The sequence below is a fragment of the Bufo bufo genome, chromosome 10 (assembly GCF_905171765.1).
Source record: "Bufo bufo chromosome 10, aBufBuf1.1, whole genome shotgun sequence".
NCBI classification, from domain to species: Eukaryota; Metazoa; Chordata; class Amphibia; order Anura; family Bufonidae; genus Bufo; species Bufo bufo.
The window spans coordinates 94,065,976-94,087,341 of record NC_053398.1 but is presented as its reverse complement, the minus strand read 5'-3'; the positions used below and the strand labels follow the sequence as shown (position 1 = coordinate 94,087,341).

General features: G+C 45.8%; 1 protein-coding gene across 2 annotated transcripts in view; it reads left to right on the top strand.

The window, feature by feature from the left end:
- The window catches only part of PC (pyruvate carboxylase), a 495,508-nt gene that overhangs the window by 108,106 nt on the left and 366,036 nt on the right, over positions 1-21,366 (top strand). For both annotated transcript variants that reach the window (XM_040410263.1, XM_040410262.1), the window contains 2 exons: positions 7,417-7,546; positions 20,998-21,182. In XM_040410263.1, the coding sequence (XP_040266197.1) occupies positions 7,417-7,546; positions 20,998-21,182 (315 nt within the window). The remainder of the gene's footprint in view (positions 1-7,416; positions 7,547-20,997; positions 21,183-21,366) is intronic.

The window sequence follows — 21,366 nt, the reverse complement described above, 5'->3', positions numbered from 1 at the left end:
GGCGCGCACCAGGCGAGAACTTAAATATGAAAATAATACCATCATGATTTTCCCGGACTTCTCAGCTGAATTGCAGAAAAGAAGGGCGACATTCATCTCAGTTAAAAGGAGGCTGAGGGAAAAGAATCTACCTTACTCCATGGTGTATCCGGCCCGTTTAAGAGTAGTGGATGGAGAAGTGAGCAGATTTTTTAATAATCCTGAAGAAGCCACTGACTGGCTGGATAGAAGAGGAAGAAATGCAGGGGCCCCAAGATAAAGATGCGGACAAACAAACCTTGCTGACGACAAGACAAGGAGAGCCGGGGACTTGAGTATATAATTTGTGATAAAGTTATACATGAAAATATAGTCAGCCTAACGAAAATTAAGATATTGCTAGGCCCTGTTATGGAGTTTCTTCTCTGTAGATATTTATAGCCATGATAATATCAGAACAGGATCAGAAAAATGAGACAGGAAGGAGATGGAGTGAATAGATCTGTTAAATTATAAGCTATATCAAGAATACAGAGCAGGCTGAAAAAGGGAAAAAAAAAAAGAAAAGGAGTGGAATCCCTTGGTGATCTAATGGTCCAAGCCATAAACCAGCTATCCGTTGGAAGTTAGGGAGGGAGCTTATGTTTTGAATGTAGTTCTTTTTATTATTCTCATATCGGTTATAAGATCTTTAGTGCAACTGGTAAATCACCAAATGCACACCCCGTTAATACGCAGTGCCACTCAACAAATGTGGTATATGCACCAAAAGCGTATTGTATGATTCTCAGTTACGTCATGCGAGCGCTCACAGTTTATGTCAGGAGGAGCCTGACAGTTCAAATTTCATATGTTATATGCTGTATCAATCATAATGTACCAAAGGGAGAGAGACGAGAGGTAAATGAGGTCCTTGAAACTAAAACATCATGTCAGAACTTCGTATAATGTCTTGGAATGTAAGGGGACTGGGAACTGCAAGGAAACGCAGCATGGTATTCTCGGCTGTCAGGAAATTTAATCCTCATATCCTATGCCTACAGGAGACTCACATGATACCCGAGAATACTGGGCGGCTGCAAAAACCTTGGGTACAGTGGATGCAACATTCATGTCACACGACTCTGTCCAGAGGAGTGTCACTAATGGTGCATAAATCTCTCAGATGGGAACTAGAACAGTGTCAGATAGATTCGGCAGGGAGATATGTATTTGTGGCAGCATACATTAATTGTAAGTTATATGTAATCCTGGGTGTGTACATTCCGCCGCCTTTCTCCATGCAGGTGATACACCAAGCTGTGAGTTTCGCAGCCTCTTACCCATCAGCCAGCATACTAAGCCCGGGAGACTTTAATATGACTCTAGATAAGGACCTAGATAGACATCAACAGGAGGGGTTGGTGGATAGCAGGACTCACAATAAAACAGCCCTTGCAGCATTACTAGAGGAGGTAGGTTGGTCAGATTTGTGGCGTCTTAAATATCCTGATGTTAGACAGTACTCATGTCATTCAGCTAGCCATAATACGCTGTCGCGAATAGATCTCGCCCTGGGTAACTCAAATATATGCTCTTTGGCATATGATATAGAGTATGGTTCTAGAGGTATATCCGATCACACGCCAGTACAACTAAAGCTGATATTGGATGGGGGAGTGATCAGACGCTCAACTCGGATTAATCCCTTTTGGTTGACCCTGTTTGGACCGTCTGATCGCATTCCTGATCAGCTGGCGGTCTTTATGGAAGGCCATGAAGAAGAATCAAACAATATGTTGCTATGGGAAACTATGAAGGCATATCTCAGGGGCTGTTTGCGTTCCTCCATATCATATATTAAAAAAACAGCAGCTAGACAGGAGGAAAGACTGGCAGCTGAGTGCTCAGGGTTGGAAGCAGCGTACATAGCTGATCCCAGTGACGAAAACAGAGTGGCATGGCTGACAACAGGAAGGCAATATTTAACCTTACTTAAAGAGAAAGCTCAAAGGAAAATGTTCTTCACCAAACAAACATACTTTGAAATGGGAAATCAATCTAGTAAACTTTTAGCCCATATAGTCAGACAGAATCAGGCCTCCCCTGCGGTACTGTGAGTAAAAGCGATAGATGGACAGACGCTTTCTGATCCGGACTCTATAGCAAACAGGTTCCAAGAGTACTATAGAGAACTATATGAAACTAGGGTGAACTATGAGATAGAAGACGTTATGCATTATTTTGAGGATTTGGAATTCCCTATTCTGTCGCAGGAGGCGGTGGAGAGTCTGGAGGCACCTATAACAGCTCTGGAAATACAGGAATCCATAGCACAGCTAGCTAGGGGAAAGGCTTCAGGTCCAGATGGGCTCCCCTTAGAAGTCTACATTAAATATGCTTCCCATATAAATCCAGTGCTACTGCGTATGTATAGAGAAGCATTTGAGAATGGCTGCTTTCCACCATCATTGTATGATGGAACTATTGTGGTGCTTCTGAAGCCGGGGAAGGATGCGGATGAATGTGGATCATATCGCCCGATATCCTTATTGAATATCGATTATAAAATTATAGCAAAGATTTTAGCCATACGACTTGGAAAAGTAGCATGCTCCTTGGTGCATTCAGATCAATCCGGATTTTTACCAGGCAGGTCTACCACTGATAATATTAGGAGGGTGCAGGTGGTGACCCAGATCGGGATTCAAAGGCAGGAAAAATGGGCTTTAGCGTCTTTGGACACAGCAAAGGCATTCGACTCTGTCGAATGGCCCTATTTATTCCAGGTTCTTAAAAAATTTGGGTTTGGCCCTAGATATCTACAGTGGGTGGAAATGCTATACAAATTCCCAAGTGCAGACATATCGGTAAATGGGATGCTCTCAGAAAGGTTTAGGCTGGGACGTGGCACCAGACAGGGATGTCCTCTGTCACCATTATTGTTCGCCTTAGCCATAGAGCCATTAGCTATAAGGATCAGGGCAGACTCACAATTCCAGGGTACTCGTATAGGAGAGCAAGAAGATAGAGTAGGTCTATACGCTGATGACATGGTGCTCTTCATGTCACAGACTGAGTCCACGCTTCCTAGGGCAATAGCAATAATAGAACAATTTAGCCAATTCTCTGGATTAAAAATAAACTGGTCCAAATCGACTTTATGCCCACTATATCAAATGGATGATAACGTTGTTCGAGGGGAGTTACCCATTGTAAATAGCTATAAATACTTAGGTATCTATATAACAAAAGATGTTGCGGCCTATCATGATCTAAACGTACAACCGCTTATAACATATTGCAAAGAAAAATGCAGGATATGGCAGGGTCTGCCCTTATCAGTTTCAGGGAGAATAAATCGGATAAAACTGATTGTATTACCGAAATGTCTGTACATTCTACAGCATGCTCCATATTTAATTCCAAAAGTCACTTTTCTGAAAATTAACTCCTTGCTTTCACCCTTTATTTGGGGAGCTAACAGACCTAAATTGTCAATAGGGAATTTAACCCGACTTAAAAAAGAAGGGGGCATGTCCTTACCAGATATACACTTGTACTACCTTGCAGGGCAATTAAGGAATATCAAATCATGGTTATACCCAGAAGGTTCTCTTTGCAGACAGGAAAAACAGCTTGCTGAGTACCTAGGTCTCACTAACCTATGGCCGGTCCTAGAACAACCGAAATTATTCCCTCGTAAACTACTACCAATTCACAGAGTAGCAATCCAGGTATGGGCGGCCTGCAAGCGCTTACATGTGATGGAGACGGATCTATTGGAGACCCCAGTTTGGGATAACCCCATGTTCCCTGATTTGTTGATTCTACAGGATAAAGCATTCTGGAAGGAGCGCTGGGTTATCACGATGGGAAATCTATATACTAATAATGTATTCAATGACTTTGAATCTATGAGTCGTAAATATGCACTACCAAGACAGGCATTCTATAGATATCTGCAGTTGAGACACGCTCTGCAGTCGCATTATCGGAACTCCCCAGTCCTTTTTTCCTCTTTTCCAATGATTGGTATAATACGCTCTCAAGGGCCACGAGGCTTCATCTCAGTATTATACACTCACCTCTTGGATGCCAAGCTGAAAGGTACCCCGATGTTAGCATTAGATAAATGGAAAGCTAAGATCCCTGACTTATCTAACGAAGAAATAGAGGATATACTAGAATCCCCCACATTAGTGTCACCGGCTATAAATAACAAATTTATTCAAGTATGCATAATACACCAAAGTTACTTAACCCCGTCCAGACTATTCAGGATAGGCAGACGTGCTCATTCCGAATGCCACAGATGTACATCAGAGGGAGCTGATTTCTGGCACCTTATCTGGGCATGTCCAGTATTACAATCATTCTGGAGTGAGGTTGTAAACTTACTAGCAGATCTCATAGATAACACACTCTCACTAGACCCGAAAACTTGCATATTTGGAATACTGGATGAAACTGTATATTCACATCATACTAGGATATTTCTAAGAGAAACATTATTTTTAGCACGCAAGGCTATAGCTATGAGATGGATGGGCGATAGGGCGCCCTCTCTAACGCAGTGGAAACAATTGGTTAACACTATCATACCATATGAAAACATAGTGTACAAGAACAGAGGCAGCTCATCCAAATTTCAAAAAGTGTGGGGGAAATGGTGCTTGTCTTCTAGGACAGCCTATTCAGCTAGAAGACTAATTGAAGCCTTAAATGCAGAACAAGTGGGATAGAAGTAAAACCTTGACATGTGGAAATTGTGGGTACAGGTAAAAGCATTAGGAACTATGAGGAGTGTGGTACTAAAGAACTTTATTCGGCTATGCAAATATCTCTTGTCTGGAATAGAAAAAATGTACAAAGATTGGATACAGCAAAAAAGTTTATTCTGTTTTCCTTTTTTCTCTTTTATTTTGCAAAGTCATATCATTTTATATGTAATTGCTAAACTAATGATGTACATTATGTCATAGAATGTGCTCAAGGTCTATCATCATACTTGACTTTGTGTGTTCAATAAAAAGAATAAAAAAAAAAAAAGCCTTGCTGTTCATCAGTCCACGGTAAGACAAATTGTCTATAAATGGAGAAAGTTCAGCACTGCTGCTACTCTCCCTAGGAGTGGCCGTCCTGTAAAGATGACTGCAAGAGCACAGCGCAGACTGCTCAATGAGGTGAAGAAGAATCCTAGAGTGTCAGCTAAAGACTTACAAAAGTCTCTGGCATATGCTAACATCCCTGTTAGCGAATCTACGATACGTAAAACACTAAACAAGAATGGATTTCATGGGAGGATACCACAGAGGAAGCCACGGCTGTCCAAAAAAACCATTGCTGCACGTTTACAGTTTGCACAAGAGCACCTGGATGTTCCACAGCAGTACTGGCAAAATATTCTGTGGACAGATGAAACCAAAGTTGAGTTGTTTGGAAGAAAAAGAGACACAGCACACAAACATCAAAACCTCATCCCAACTGTGAAGTATGGTGGTGGGGGCTTCATCGTTTGGGGCTGCTTTGCTGCGTCAGGGCCTGGACGGATTGCTATCGTCGAAGGAAAAATGAATTCCCAAGTTTATCAAGACCTTTTGCAGGAGAACTTAAAGAGGACCTTTCACTTGTATACAAACTAAAAACCATCTATATCAGTGGGCAGAGCGGCACCCAGGGGTCCCCCTGCACTTACTAGTATGTCTGGGCGCCGCTCCGTTCGCCCGGTATAGGCTCCGGTGTCTGCGCTCACTGGACTGATTTTTTGTATGAGGCGTGTCCCTTGCTGCAGCGCTGGCCAATCGCAGCGCACAGCTCATAGCCTGGCTATGAGCTGTGCGCTGCGATTGGCCAGCGCTGCAGCAAGGGACACGCCTCATACAAAAAATCAGTCCAGTACAACAGAGGGAGCGCAGACACCGGAGCCTATACCGGGCAAACCGAGCGGCGCCCAGACATACTAGTAAGTGCAGGGGGACCCCTGGGTGCCGCTCTGCCCACTGATATAGTTAGTTTTTAGTTTGTACAGTAGTGAAAGGTCCTCTTTAAGGCCATCTGTCCACCAGCTGAAGCTCAACAGAAGAAGGGTGTTGTAACAGGACAACGACCCAAAGCATAGAAGTAAATCAACAACAGAATGGCTTAACCAGAAGAAAATACGCCTTCTGGAGTGGCCCAGTCAGAGTCCAGACCTCAACCCGATTGAGATGCTGTGGCATGACCTCAAGAAAGCGATTCACACCAGACATCCCAAGAATATTGCTGAACTGAAACCGTTCTGTAAAGAGGAATGGTCAAGAATTACTCCTGACCGTTGTGCATGTCTGATCTGCAACTACAGGAAACGTTTGGTTGAAGTTATTGCTGCCAAAGGAGGTTCAACCAGTTATTAAATCCAAGGGTTCACATACTTTTTCCACCTGCACTGTGAATGCTTACATGGTGTGTTCAATAAAAACAAGGTAACATTTAATTATTTGTGTGTTATTAGTTTAAGCAGACTGTGATTGTCTATTGTTGTGACTTAGATGAAGTTCAGATCACATTTTATAACCAATTTGTGCAGAAATCCATATCATTCCAAAGGGTTCACATACTTTTTCTTGCAACTGTATACAGGATGGCATCTCATGTATACAATGCAGTCCACATATACAGGATGGCATCTCTCATGTATACAATGCAGTCCACGTATACAGGATGGCATCTCTCATGTATACAATGCAGTCCACATATACAGGATGGCATCTCATGTATACAATGCAGTCCACGTATACAGGATGGCATCTCTCATGTATACAATGCAGTCCACGTATACAGGATGGCATCTCTCATGTATACAATGCAGTCCACATATACAGGATGGCATCTCATGTATACAATGCAGTCCACGTATACAAGCTGGCATGCCTGAGCTGAATGTGAACCAGGAGTGAATGTGCTAGGAGGGGACGTAAAAAGCAGCCAGAGCTCCATGGCCACGACACCTCCATGCCCATCCCCCAGCGGAGGACAGGATTTTGCAGTATTAACCCCACCCGCCCCGCTTTCCTCTCCCCATCAGTTGGGCATGGCATACATTACTCCTCCCGCAGCCGTATCTGCTCTGATCTTCATGCACACCCAACCTTTAAATATTCTAGGGATGAGCGCGGAGGACACGCCCCTGCCTATAGACAAGTGACAAGCCGGTCTTCTAGAATATGGCGGCCTCTGTCCTATAGACGCAGACACTCCCTCTCCAGACTGTCGTCCGCGAGTCTTCCCCTGTCACCAGTGTCATCCATGTGAGGAGCAGCCGGGGTAGCACGGGGAGCCGCACTATCGCAGCTGATTGACGCCCGTCCCGTCCCCTCATCGTAGCGTTCTCGTGCGCGCGGCTTCTGCCCGACAAGTGAGCGATCACAGCGGAGTCGCCTGCAGCTGATCTGTTGTGTCTTGTCTCCTCTCCTCCAGATGCTGCGGTGTGTGAAGGGAGGCTTACGCTTCCTCTCTGTTCAACGTGTCTCAGTGCTGAACACAGCCTGCCAGAGCAGCCAGCATGTGGAGTACAAGCCCATCAAGAAAGTTCTGGTGGCCAACCGAGGTAACTAGTGCACTGCAATCATTGGTTTCTTCCACAGACCCTGCTGGCTATGTCCTGGATGCACCACTTATGTGAAGTTCCCTTCTGATCCCCCCCCACCAGCAGGACAGTGCTGCAGATATAGAGCCTGAAGTATTCATCCTGTACCCTAATAATGGCTCCCAGTCTGACAGACCCTCCGCCAATGTGCCCGCTGAGGCTTTGTGGCGGATGAGTGGGGCAGTTATGGGACCTGGGCATTCTGCACTCTGAGGGTGTGTTCACAACACCTTTGAACACTGCGTTTGTGGAATGCACAGGGAACGCCCGCTGCACGTGCACCGAACTTATATATACAGCTTCACTGACCGTATACCAAAAGGGTCAGATCCATAGAGGCCTCCTTATGACTCTGATGGAAGGAATAGTTAGTCTAGTACAGGGAAAGAGTTAATGTCAATATAACTGGTGTTCTATGGAAGTGAAGGGGTTATTGCCAGGATCCTTGGTGGTCTAGGGCAGTGTAAGGATTTGGTAGGCTCCCTGGTGATCTAAAGCAGTGTAGAGGTAAATTCCAGGGTCCCTGAAGGTTTTAGAGCAGTGAAGGAGTTATGGTCCTTGGTCATCTAGGCCAATGAAACAATGAAAGGGGTTAATTGCAGGCTCTCTGGTGGTCTAGGACAGTGAAGAGGTTAATGTCCGGGTCCTAGCGGCCTTACGGCAGCAAGGGAGCTCTATCGTCACGATCCTTGGTCATCAAGGATAATTAAGGGGTTAATAGCAGGATTCCTGTTGATCTAGGCTAGTAAAAGGTTTAATGTCCAAATCCCTGGTGGTCTAGGACAGTTAATGTCCTAATGTCAGGGTCCCTGGTGGTCTAGGGCAATAAAGAGGTTAATGTGAGAATCCCTGAAGTTTTTTGGGCAGTTAAGAAGTTTCTGTAAGGATCCCTGGTGGTCTAGGGCACTAAAGGGGTTTTGTCAGGACCTTTGGTGGTCTAGGTCAGTGAAGGGGTTAATGTCCTGATCCTTGTGGTTTTGGGCAGTGAATAGGTTAATGTCAGAATTCCTGGTGGGCTAGAGCAGTGAAGGGTTTAATACCAGAATTCTGGGTGGGCTAGGGAAGTGGAGTGGTTAATGTCAAGATCCCTGGTGGTCTAGGACAATTCATGGGTTAAGCTTTTATGCCAAAGGTGGACAAACATATATTTTCTGTGTAGCTTTTATTATCAGGATTAGCATTAATATGAAGTTTTATTCTGCCCAGTTCTAGCCCTGTAAGTGCCTTGGAGGAGGAGCTTCAGTGTGTGTGCTCCATGCAGTTCCATCTGCTCTGAGTGACAGCTCTCACATTCAACCAGGAGACCACGACAGCGGTCAGAGGGGAGCAGAGAGCACTTCACAGTGAAGTTCCACCTCCAGGAGAGGTGCTGATCCAGAATCTGGCAAAATAAAAGTACATATTCCCACTACTCCTGATGAGAAAAGGTAGGTGTGTCCGCTTCTCCCAGCCGCTATCAGTGCATCTGTTATAAAGTGATGCTTCCTCTCCCGTATCAGTCACCTCCAGAACTTCTCTCCAGGATTCTCTAAATTTCCCAGAAGGTTTTATTCACCCAGTATGTGGGTTCGTCTCCACAAAGGACATTTACCACCGGTCCAGAAATTTGAAAGAAGAATATCCAGCTCAATTCAGGTGAAATTATAAATGACCTTTATTCCAGCGTTAAAATCCGTAATGCAAGTATACATCTACGCGTTTCAGACCTCTTAGATATATGGGTCCTTCCTCATGACAAGCATGAATATGAAATGGAAGCAGCCCCCTATATATCCTAGACTAACCCCAGGTTGATAGCCATCACCTGGGAGGAGGAGACATAGGGAGGCGCTTCCATGCAATTTAATTAGGTTAAAAAAAACTTCAAGCCAAAACATGAAAAGGTTGAGGTTGAAATGTAAATTCTGACACTAAAACAATAGTGGTAAATGGGATTCAGTGTTTATAAATAATCAACATAGGGACATATAAAGAAGTATATATGTATATAGCATACAGTTAATATTGTAGAATAAGGTCGTGACGCTCAAGTCCCTGGGGCTGGCGTGATCCTAATTGGAATATCCAGAAGGCTTCCCTGTTAAGGAGTTTCCTTCTATGATCTCCCCCTCTTGGTGGCAAAAAGACCCTCTCTATGCCTTTGGCTTTTAAACCAGACACATCCCCTGCATGTGTTATTGCAAAATGTAGGCTGGCTGCAGAGACATTCCGGTCCCTGTAGTGTCGGCATCCATCATCACATTGCAGCAGGTAAAAGTTCTACAAAAGGGATTATCCTTTTCACCTACACATCACTTCGATCTGTACCGCACCATTTTGGATGTCAACAAGTTCGCCCGGAACCTCACACTGAGGAATCATTTCCGGGGGTAACATTTGGAGGATACACCAGATGCCGCTGCCTCTTCCTCCTTGCATATTCCACCGGACTCGGACGTGACCCAAGGACTTGGCAGCACAGCCCCCCCGATTGTACCTGTATGTAACCTCCATAATGATTTAGATATTGTTAATGTTACATCGATATTGCGCAGTAATACAATGAGTGTTTCTGAAATGGTTCTTTGCAATTCCCTTCAAACTGCTATACAAAATGAGGGAGGTCATGTCAGCTCTTCCAAGCAATTTTTACCCCATACAGTCCCGGTCGGCAGCTCTTGATAAATATCACAAATTGGTGGAAAGGGACTTATGTCTCTTATATGATACCACCAAGTCACGGGGTCAATCCAACATGACTCCGGCAGAAAGAGCTGCCCTCCGGGACCTAGGGGAAAGAGAAGACATTATTATTAGAGGTGCAGACAAGGGTGGGTCTGTGGTTATTTTAGACAGAGGATTATATAAGTCTAGTGACCACCATGCTATGTGACACCCAGGTCTATGTCCGACTATCCGGTGATCCACTAGTATCGTTCCAAACTGAAATGAGGAATATTTTGGAGTTGGGGCTATCATCTGGTTGCCTCAGCACTAGGGAAAAGGAATACATTTTTGTGGAACACCCTATAACTCCTATTTTCCATGCGCTACCTAAAGTCCACAAGAATGTATTCCCTCCACCCCTCAGACCTATAGTAGCTGGAATAGGCTCTTATTCTGAGCGGTTCTCTGAGTGGGTGGACTCCCTCTTACAACCTCTGGTGCCTTCAATACCTGGCTTTTTAAAAGATACGAGATCAGTATTGCAGGCTTTCTCTGATTTTAAATGGAGGGAGGGATATTCATGGGTAACAGCGGACGTCACGTCGCTGTATACTAATATCCCTCATAATCTGGCGATCACTGCATTAAACTGGTTACACTGTGACACTTAGGGAGTATGCTGCTCTGGTGGTGGATTTCCTCCTCAGGTACAATTACTTTTTATTTGATGATATTTTTTATCTGCAAGTGTCAGGGGTGTCGATGGGGGCCAAGTTCTCTCCCTCCATTGCAAATATTTTTATGGCATGGTGGGGGGGTCACTTTCTCCTCATCGACACCTCTCCGTTTTTGGACCGTCTGCTCTGGTATGGACGCTACATCGATGACCTGCTGATGGTATGGTCTGGGGATGTGGCGTCCATACCAGAGCTCACTAGACATTTCAACTCTTGTGTCGATTGTATCCAATTTGTGTTTCTAACCAATGACACTGAGATCTATTTTTTGGATCTGTGCCTGAGGGGGGAATATTTCCACCAACAGAGTCAGCACATGCACCTATCGGAAACAGCTTGCTGGGAACACCACACTACTAGCCCATTCATGTCATCCCTCTCACACCATCCACAATATCCCCAGAGGGGAATTGATTCGTGCTCGCCGCAATTGCTCTGACCCACACGTCTTTGAAAGAGAAGCTTCCAATATAAGGGATAGACTCCTACGCAGGGAATACTCACATAACATTGAACGGGCTACCAAAATGGTTCTTGATATTAACAGGCAGTCCCTAGTTTTTCCTGAATCCTCCACAAAGTTTAAACAACTGGGGAGTACTGACACCAAACAATATGCCACATATTTTATAACACAATTTAGCCAGGAATTTCCTGCTATATGCAAGATTATGAGAAAATATTTTCATGTTCTTAATTTTGATGACAACTGGGCAGAGATTGTGTCAAATGGAATAAAATGTGTGGCCAGGAGATCACCTACCCTGGGCAATATCATCAGCCCAAGTTTCTTCTCAGATAGGGAGAGACCACAAGCCACATGGCTGCACTGCAAAGGTAGTTTTAAATGTGGACATAAGAAATGTATTTGTTGCGATCACATGATGATAGAGAAAACATTTCGATCTACTGCAAATGAGAAAGAATATAAAATACAATCATATATTAATTGCAACACTCGACATGTAGTCTATCTCATCACATGTATACTGTGCTCTTTGCAATATGTGGGCTGTACTGTTAATCCATTAAAAAATCGGATACGGAAACACATATCCGACGTACCGCACTACAGAGACCGGAATGTCTCTGCAGCCAGCCTACATTTTGCAATAGCACATGCAGGGGATGTGTCTGGTTGAAAAGCCAAAGGCATAAAGAGGGTCTTTTTGCCACCAAGAGGGGGAGATCATAGAAGGAAACTCCTTAACAGGGAAGCCTTCTGGATATTAAAATTAGGGTCACGCCAGCCCCAGGGACTTAATAAGCGTCACGATCTTATTCTACAATATTAGGCCTCATGCACACGACCGTTGTGTGCACCCGTGGCCGTTGTGCCGTTTTCCGTTTTTTTTCGCGGACCCATTGACTTTCAATGGGTCCGTGGAAAAATCGGAAAATGCACCGTTTTGCAGCCGCATCCGTGATCCGTGTTTCCTGGCCGTGAAAAAAATATGACCTGTCCTATTTTTTTCACGGCCAACGGTTCACGGACCCATTCAAGTCAATGGGTCCGTGAAAGAACATGGATGCACACAAGATTGGCATCCGTGTCCGTGATCCGTGGCCGTAGGTTAGTTTTTATACAGACGGATCCGAAGATCCGTCTGCATAAAAGCTTTTTCATAGCTGAGTTTTCACTTCGTGAAAACTCAGAACCGACAGTATATTCTAACACAGAGGCGTTCCCATGGTGATGGGGACGCTTCAGGTTAGAATATACTAACAGAACTGTGTACATGACTGCCCCCTGCTGCCTGGAAGGTGCTGCCAGGCAGCAGGGGGCAGCCCCCCCCCCCCCCCTGTAGTTAACACATTGATGGCCAGTGTGGCCGGCCCCCCCCCCTCCCCTGTAGTTAACTCATTGGTGGCCAGTGCGGCCGGCCCCCCTCCCTCCCCTGTAGTTAACTCATTGGTGGCCAGTGCGGCCGGCCCCCCTCCCTCCCCTGTAGTTAACTCGTTGGTGGCCAGTGCGGCCGGCCCCCCTCCCTCCCCTGTAGTTAACTCGTTGGTGGCCAGTGGGCCCCCCCTCCCTCCCCTGTAGTTAACTCGTTGGTGGCCAGTGGGCCCCCCCTCCCTCCCCTGTAGTTAACTCGTTGGTGGCCAGTGGGCCTTCTCCCCTCCCTCCCCCTCCTAATTAAAATCTCCCCCCTATCATTGGTGGCAGCGGAGTGTACCGATCGGAGTCCCAGTTTAATCGCTGGGGCTCCGATCGGTAACCATGGCAACCAGGACGCTACTGCAGTCCCGGTTGCCATGGTTACTTAGCAATTTGTAGAACCATTATACTTACCTGCGAGCTGCGATCTCTGCCTCCGGCCGGGAGCTCCTCCTACTGGTAAGTGACAGGTCCGGCCGGGAGCTCCTCCTACTGGTAAGTGACATGACCTGTCACTTACCAGTAGGAGGAGCTCCCGGCCGGACCTGTCACTTACCAGTAGGAGGAGCTCCCGGCCGGACGCAGAGATCGCAGCTCGCAGGTAAGTATAATGGTTCTACAAATTGCTAAGTAACCATGGCAACCGGGACTGCAGTAGCGTCCTGGTTGCCATGGTTACTGATCGGAGCCCCAGCGATTAAACTGGGACTCCGATCGGTACACTCCGCTGCCACCAATGATAGGGGGGAGATTTTAATTAGGAGGGGGAGGGAGGGGAGAAGGCCCACTGGCCACCAACGAGTTAACTACAGGGGAGGGAGGGGGGCCGGCCGCACTGGCCACCAATGAGTTAACTACAGGGGAGGGGGGGCCCACTGGCCACCAATGAGTTAACTACGGGGGGGGGGGGGGGGTGTCTGCCCCCTGCTGCCTGGCAGCACCTTCCAGGCAGCAGGGGGCAGTCATGTACACAGTTCTTTTAGTATATTCTAACCTGAAGCGTCCCCATCACCATGGGAACGCCTCTGTGTTAGAATATACTGTCGGATTTGAGTTTCACGATGTAACTCAAATCCGACAGTATATTCTAACATAGAGGCGTTCCCATGGTGATGGGGACGCTTCAAGTTAAAATATACCATCGGATTGGAGAAAACTCTGATCCGATGGTATATTAACTCCTGACTTTACATTGAAAGTCAATGGGGGACGGATCCGTTTGAAATTGCACCATATTGTGTCAACGTCAAACGGATCCGTCCCCATTGACTTGCATTGTAATTCAGGACGGATCCGTTTGGCTCCGCACGGCCAGGCGGACACCAAAACGACTTTTTTTTCATGTCCGTGGATCCTCCAAAAATCAAGGAAGACCCACGGACGAAAAAACGGTCACAGATCACGGAAAAACGGAACCCCGTTTTGCGGACCGCAAAAAAATACGGTCGTGTGCATGAGGCCTTAACTGTATGCTATATACATATATACTTCTTTATATGTCACTATGTTGATTATTTATAAACACTGAATCCCATTTACCACTATTGTTTTAGTGTCAGAATTTACATTTCAACCTCAACCTTTTCATGTTTTGGCTTGAAGTTTTTTTTAACCTAATTAAATTGCATGGAAGCGCCTCCCTATGTCTCCTCCTCCCAGGTGATGGCTATCAACCTGGGGTTAGTCTAGGATATATAGGGAGCTGCTTCCATTTCATATTCATGCTTGTCATGAGGAAGGACCCATATATCTAAGAGGTCTGAAACGCGTAGATGTATACTTGCATTACGGATTTTAACGCTGGAATAAAGGTCATTTATAATTTCACCTGAATTGAGCTGGATATTCTTCTTTCAAATCTCTGGACTTTACCGCATCCAGGTGCGGCATCCGTGCACAAAGGGTGTTCACAACCAACGCAGGTATCAATGGCCTGGGCGGGGATAAGCTCTGTTCACTTGAATGGAGCATAGCCGCGCTCAGGCCATTAATACTAGTCGTGACGTCACTGGGCCAGCGGTAAACAGTGAGAAGGCTGCGGCACTACTCCCAGCGCCGCTGCCTTCTCAAACCGCTGATCGGCAGGGGTCCCGGGTGTCGGACCCCCGCCGTTCAGATGCTGATGATCTATCCAGAGGATAGATTATCAATTTAAAAAAACTGCAGAACCCCTTTAAGCTGATGTGGGGGGGAAGGGGACTAACACCCGGTACCCCCTCCGATCAGCTGTTTGCCAGTAGCTTCAACCTTGGACGTAGACATTTACATCTACTTTGTGGACTGATCTTGTCATGGTGGTGCTGCTTCCAAAGTGGTCCATTACAAAGTAGAGGCAGCTGATCGCTTCGGGTCTGGAGTGTTGGATCCCGATGATCGGGGGACGGACCATCACTTAAAGGGGTATTCCCATCACAGTCAATGGGGGCAATGGCATATCGCTATGATATTCCCCCATTGTCTGATAGGTGCGGGTCCCACCGCTGGGACCCGCACCTATATCAAAAACGGAGCAGGGAGAGCTGTGGCTGGAGAACCCCGGATTTCGCGGGGTCTGTCCACCACCAAGCGCTGCTCCCATAGAAGTGAATGGGAGTGCACCACGCACGCGCGGCCCCTGCTCCCATTCATTTCTATGGGGCAGACGGAAATAGCCGAGCCAGCGCTCGGCTATTTTTGGCGGCCCCATAGTAATGAATGGAGGGCGGCTGCGCATTTCCCCGCTCCGTTCTCATTGTAGGTGCGGGTCCCAGAGGTGGGACCCGCACCTATTAGACAATGGGGGCATACCCTAGCGATATGCCCCCATTGTCTGTGATGGAAATACCCCTTTAATAAAAGGTGGACGACTCCTTTAAGAAAATTGCCGCAATAAAAACCACGTGTAGAACCACGGCAGTGCTTTTGGAGCATGGTCCATCCGCAGCATTTTTGCTACTCTGTTGGCGGCAGATTGGCTGCGGTTTCTTTGATCCACAGCAGACTATCCTGTTTTCCATTACGCCCCACGACAGCACCTGTGAGAGATCCTACCCCTTCCGGACAGGAAACAGGAACTTCCCAGATCTTTAAAAGGGTCCTCTGTACTCCACTGCTCAGTTTGTGACAAGATTCCTAGGACTGCCAAAACACCTATACACAGTGAAACACCTCACACATAAATATCTTAAATATATGCCATTCAGTATATCTCCTCTTTAAGATAAATTCTATAAAACTAAATATATATGTACATTTAAAAAAAAATCTTTTTGGGAGAAAAATAATGTAGGTGCTGTCATGGGCTCATGGAAAACAGATTACCGGAAAGGCCCCTTTCACACGGGTGAGTTTTCTGCGCAGGTGCAATGCGTGAGTTGAACGCATTACACCCGCACTGAATCCGGAACCATTCATTTCTAAGGGGCTGTGCACACGAGCGCTGATTTTTACGCATCACTTGTGCATTGCGTGAAAATCGCAACAAGCTCTATTTTGTGCGTTTTTCACGCAACGCAGGCCCCATAGAAGTGAATGGGGCTGCGTGAAAATCGCAAGCATCCGCGGATGCGGTCCGATTTTCACGCACGGTTGCTAGGAGACTATCAGGATGGGGACCTGATGTTTATTATTTTCCCTTATAACATGGTTATAAGGGAAATTAATAGCATTCTGAATACAGAATGCATTGTACAATAGGGCTGGAGGGGTTAAAAAAAATAAAAAAAATAAAATAAAAATATTTAACTCACCTTAATCCACTTGCTCGCGCAGCCGGCATTTCTTCTGTCTTGTTCTGTGAGGAATAGGACCTTTGATGACGTCACTACATTCATCACATGGTCCGTCACATGATCCATCACCATGGTAAAAGATCATGTGATGGACCATGTGAGGAGCGCAGTGATGTCATCAAAGGTCCTATTCCTCAAAGAAGAAGACAGAAGAGATGCCGGCTGCGTGAACAAGTGGATTAAGGTGAGTTAAAATTTTTTTAATTTTTTTTTAACCCCTCCAGCCCTATTTTACTTAGCATTCTGTATTCAGAATGCTATTATTTTCCCTTATAACATGAAATAATACAATCTACACAACACCGATCCCAAACCTGAACTTCTGTGAAGAAGTTCGGGTCTGGGTACCACATTCAGTTTTTTATCACGCGCGTGCAAAACGCATTGCACCCGCGCGATAAAAACTAAACAACGGAACGCAATCACAGTCAAAACTTACTGCAATTGGGTACCTACTCGCGCGGGTTTGCCGCAAGGCATCCGGGCCTTATCCGGACACGCTCGTGTGAAAGAGGCCTAAGAGTAATCAATGTATTTCCATTACGCCCCATGACAGCACCTGTGAGAGATCCTCCCCCTTCCGGACAGGAAACAGGAACTTCCCAGATCTTTAAAAGTGTCCTCTGTACTCCACTGCTCAGTTTCTTCCTGTCTCCTGTCCATAGGACAGGGGGATGGTTCTTTCCCAGGTCTATTAAGGGGCTGCAGGACCTCTAGGGTAATTACCTTAGGCCTAGTGGAGGTACCTGACGGCATAAGTCTCCACTATGAGCCGCTGTAAAGCCCAGTCGTTCCCTCTTCATTGTGCCATGGGGGGATCCCTGGTGTCAACCTCGTACCCTTCGGTCTGTGGCCGGCGAAGTTCGGCGAGGAGGGGGGAGAAGTCGTCCTCTCCTCGTGTTTAACGAGGGCGCACGGAAAGTGACACTTGCGTTCCACCTGAACAGAAAGGTGAGGGGCCAAGAAACATGGTAGGTGGTTCGTGGCCTTTTTGAAGAGGGGACACTTGCCAGCCAGCATAGAAGGAAGCAGCAGGTTTTGACCAGACGGCCAGATCTTCCTTCCATACCCCTTGAATGCATGCAAAATGCAGGAAGAAGGGAAGATGCAACAGCGCACTGAAAGACGGGAACTACACTCTGAATCCAGCATGGTGCTCCGGGGGGTAAGAGGATTATCCCTGCTATCTCCTTTTTAGGAGATTATTTTTTCCTTTTTGGTAGCTGATTATGGGCTATGTGTTAATACAGGTTAAGGAGGCCACAAGAAAAGCTACGCACAAGACTAAAGCCAGAGAATGTGGAATTTGAAAAGAAAATTGAGCCCATCTTACCCCAAAGCTTGTTGTCAACCCTGTCTGGATAAATTGGTAGCGGAAGAATCCCCATCCTTACTCCCAGAATATTCAGGATTTAGTTAAAATGGAGGTTCGTTCCTCTGTGGAACAATTTGAAAAGTCACTTCCAGGCTCGTCCAAATATAGGAAAACTCAGGTGATTGAATGTGACACTACTGAGTCTGATTCAGACGAAGAAGGAGCAATTACAAGCTCAGATTCTTCCCCTGAAAATCTTGAGTGGAGGATACAGATTTATTACTAAAAGCAGTGAGGTCCACAATGGAGGTAGAGGAAGAGAAAGAGTATAGTTCCAGACAAGAAGTAATATTTGAGAGTCTGAGACAAAGAAAAGCTAGAGTATTCCCCATTCAGGATTGCATTAAAGGACTAGTTAAACGTGAATGGGACAAACAGGATAAAAAGTTCTTTATCCCTAGAGCTGTTAAAAGAAAATACCCATTTAATGGTGAAGAAATTGCAGCCTGGCGGGTTGTCCCTAGGGTAGACGCCCCGGTAGCAAAAGTGAATAAAAGATCAGCACTTCCGTTTGAAGATCTAGGATCCCTTAAGGATCCGATGAATAAGAGAGCGGACACCTATCTAAGAAAAAAATTGGGAGGCATCCACGTCGTCTTTTAAGCCTAATATCGCAACCACCTGAGTGGCCAGATTGCTTAAAGTCTGGTTATGAGAATTAGAATCGCATATAGTGAATAAGACCCCAAGAGAGCAATTACTGGAGGCGATACCTATCATACTAAAGGCAGTAGACTGACCAAGTCGGTACTAATACCGGTTCCCACAGAAGAAATAGGGGAAGGATTTTATTCGACTCTCTTCCTTGTCCCCAAACCTAACGGGACTTAACGGACCATAATAAATCTAAAAGCGCTCAATTAGTATTTAACATATCAAAAATTTTGAATGGAATCAATAACATCAACAGTTCTTCACCTATTCCCCAACTCCGTGATGGCCTGTATAGATACGCCTACTACCATGTACCCATACATCCTTTATCTCAAAAATTTCTCAGGGTGGCATTACGGATTGGGGAATCGATAGCTCATCTACAATTCAGAGCTCTCCCCTTTGGATTATCACAAGCGCCAAGAGTGTTCACGAAACTAATGGCAGAGGTGATGGCACAAGTAAAGAGATCGGGCATTATCATAATTCCTTATCTAGATGACCTCCTTATGGTAGGGCAGTCCCCAGATGTCCTGGCTAGTCAAATTCATGCTAAGTAAATTAGGGATGGAGGGGTTAAAAAAAAATATATATTAAACTCGCCTCATCCACTTGTTTGTGTAGTCCAGCTCGTCATCTTTCTTCTTCTTTGAGGACCTGAGAGGAAAAGGACCTTTGGTTACGTCACTGCGCTCATCACATGGTCCATCACCATGGTGTTGACCATGTGATGGATCCTGTGATGAGCGCAGTGACGTAACCAAAGGTCCTTTTCCTCTCAGGTCCTCAAAGAAGAAGAAAGAAGACGAGCTGGACTGCACGAACAAGTGGATGAGGTGAGTTTAATTCTTTTTTTTTTTTTTTTTTAACCCCTCCATCCCTAATTTACTTACATTCTCTATTAAGAATGCTATTATTTTCCTTTATAACCATGTCATAAGGGAAAATAATAAAATCTACACAACACCGATCACAAACCCGAACTTCTGTGAAGAAGTCCGGGTTCGGGTCTGGGTGCCAAACATGCCTATTATTCTCACGTGCGTGCAAAACGCATTAAAACGCTTTGCACTCGTACGGAAAAATCGCGCATATCCCTGCAACGCACCCGCATCTTTTCCCGCAACGCCCGTGTGAAAGAGTCCTTAAGGCCAAGACAGCTCCCTGGGATCTTAATATAGTACTTTCTAGGTTAACCAAAAGTCCATTTGAGCCCATAGATTATATTTCCTTGAGAATGTTGTCTTACAAGACTGCATTTAACATCTGCTAGACGAGTGTGGGAGCTTTCCGCCTTATCTGCCTCTCCACCTTATACCTTGGTACTGGAAGATAGGATAGTGTTTAGACCAGACCCAGCTTTTCTACCAAAGGTTGTCTCAGATTTTCATAGATCCCAGGAAATTGTTCTCCCGTCTTTTTGTCCGAATTCCTCGTCTTCACTTTTGGGGACATTTCATGCACTTGATGTGAGGAGATGTGTCTGTAGATACTTAAGAGTCAACAAGGGAGTGCAGGAAAGCCTCTCAACTTTTTGTTCAGTGCCAGGGTCCAAACAGAGGGTTAAAAGTTACAAGTCGCACTTTAGCCAGATGGATTATGAAGACAATAGGCTTAGCCTATTCTCTGGCAGGTCTCCAGGTTCCTATGGGATTCTCAGCCCATTCTATGAGAGCAGTGGCATCATCTTGGGCAGAGAAGGGGTGTGCCGCCATTGAAGCTGCGACCTGGAACTCTCTGACCACGTTTTACAAACATTACAGATTGAATTTATTGTCTGCTCAGGACCTGCCCTTTGGGAAAAAGGTGCTGCAAGCGGTAGTCCCACCCTAAAATTATCTAGTCTTATCTCTCACAGGTGCTGTCATGGGGCGTAATGGAAATACATTGATTACTCTTACCGGTAATCTGTTTTCCATGAGCCCATGACAGCACCTACATTATTCCCCTCCCAAAAATAAAATAAAAAATGTACATATATATTTAGTTTCATAGAAGTTATCTTAAAGAGGAGATATACTGAATGGCATATATTTAAGATATTTATGTATGAGGTGTTTCACTGTGTATAGGTGTTTTGGCGGTCCTAGGAATCTTGTCACAAACTGAGCAGTGGAGTACAGAGGACCCTTTTAAAGATCTGGGAAGTTCCTGTTTCCTGTCCGGAAGGGGTAGGATATCTCCCAGGTGCTGTCATGGGCTAATGGGAAACGGATTACCGGTAAGAGTAATCAATGTATTTTCTGCCATCTCAAGAGTCCACAAAGACCACAGTGGGAATAACATTGTGGTCTGCCATCTGCTTCTCAGTCCTGTGTGAATTCTGACTTGTGTTTGTCCCCCCCGTGCAGGTGAGATTGCCACCCGAGTATTCCGGGCGTGCACAGAGCTCGGCATCAGGACAGTGGCAGTCTATTCTGAGCAAGACACTGGGCAGGTGCACAGACAGAAGGCGGATGAGGCCTACCTCATAGGGAAGGGATTACCCCCGGTCCAGGCCTACCTACACATTCCTGACATCATAAAGGTGGCTAAGGTAAGCGATGCATTCCATGAAGTTGGAGGCATGAGTGAAAACGGCAGTAATTCACTATAATCTCATGTGCTTACGTGACAATTCAGCCTGGTAACCCACACTGGAGCTTGCCCTTCTTCAGAAGTTCTCTGTGGCCGTTAACCTGTTGTCTTCCTTCACGTGATCCTGCCTCTGATCCGTGTCT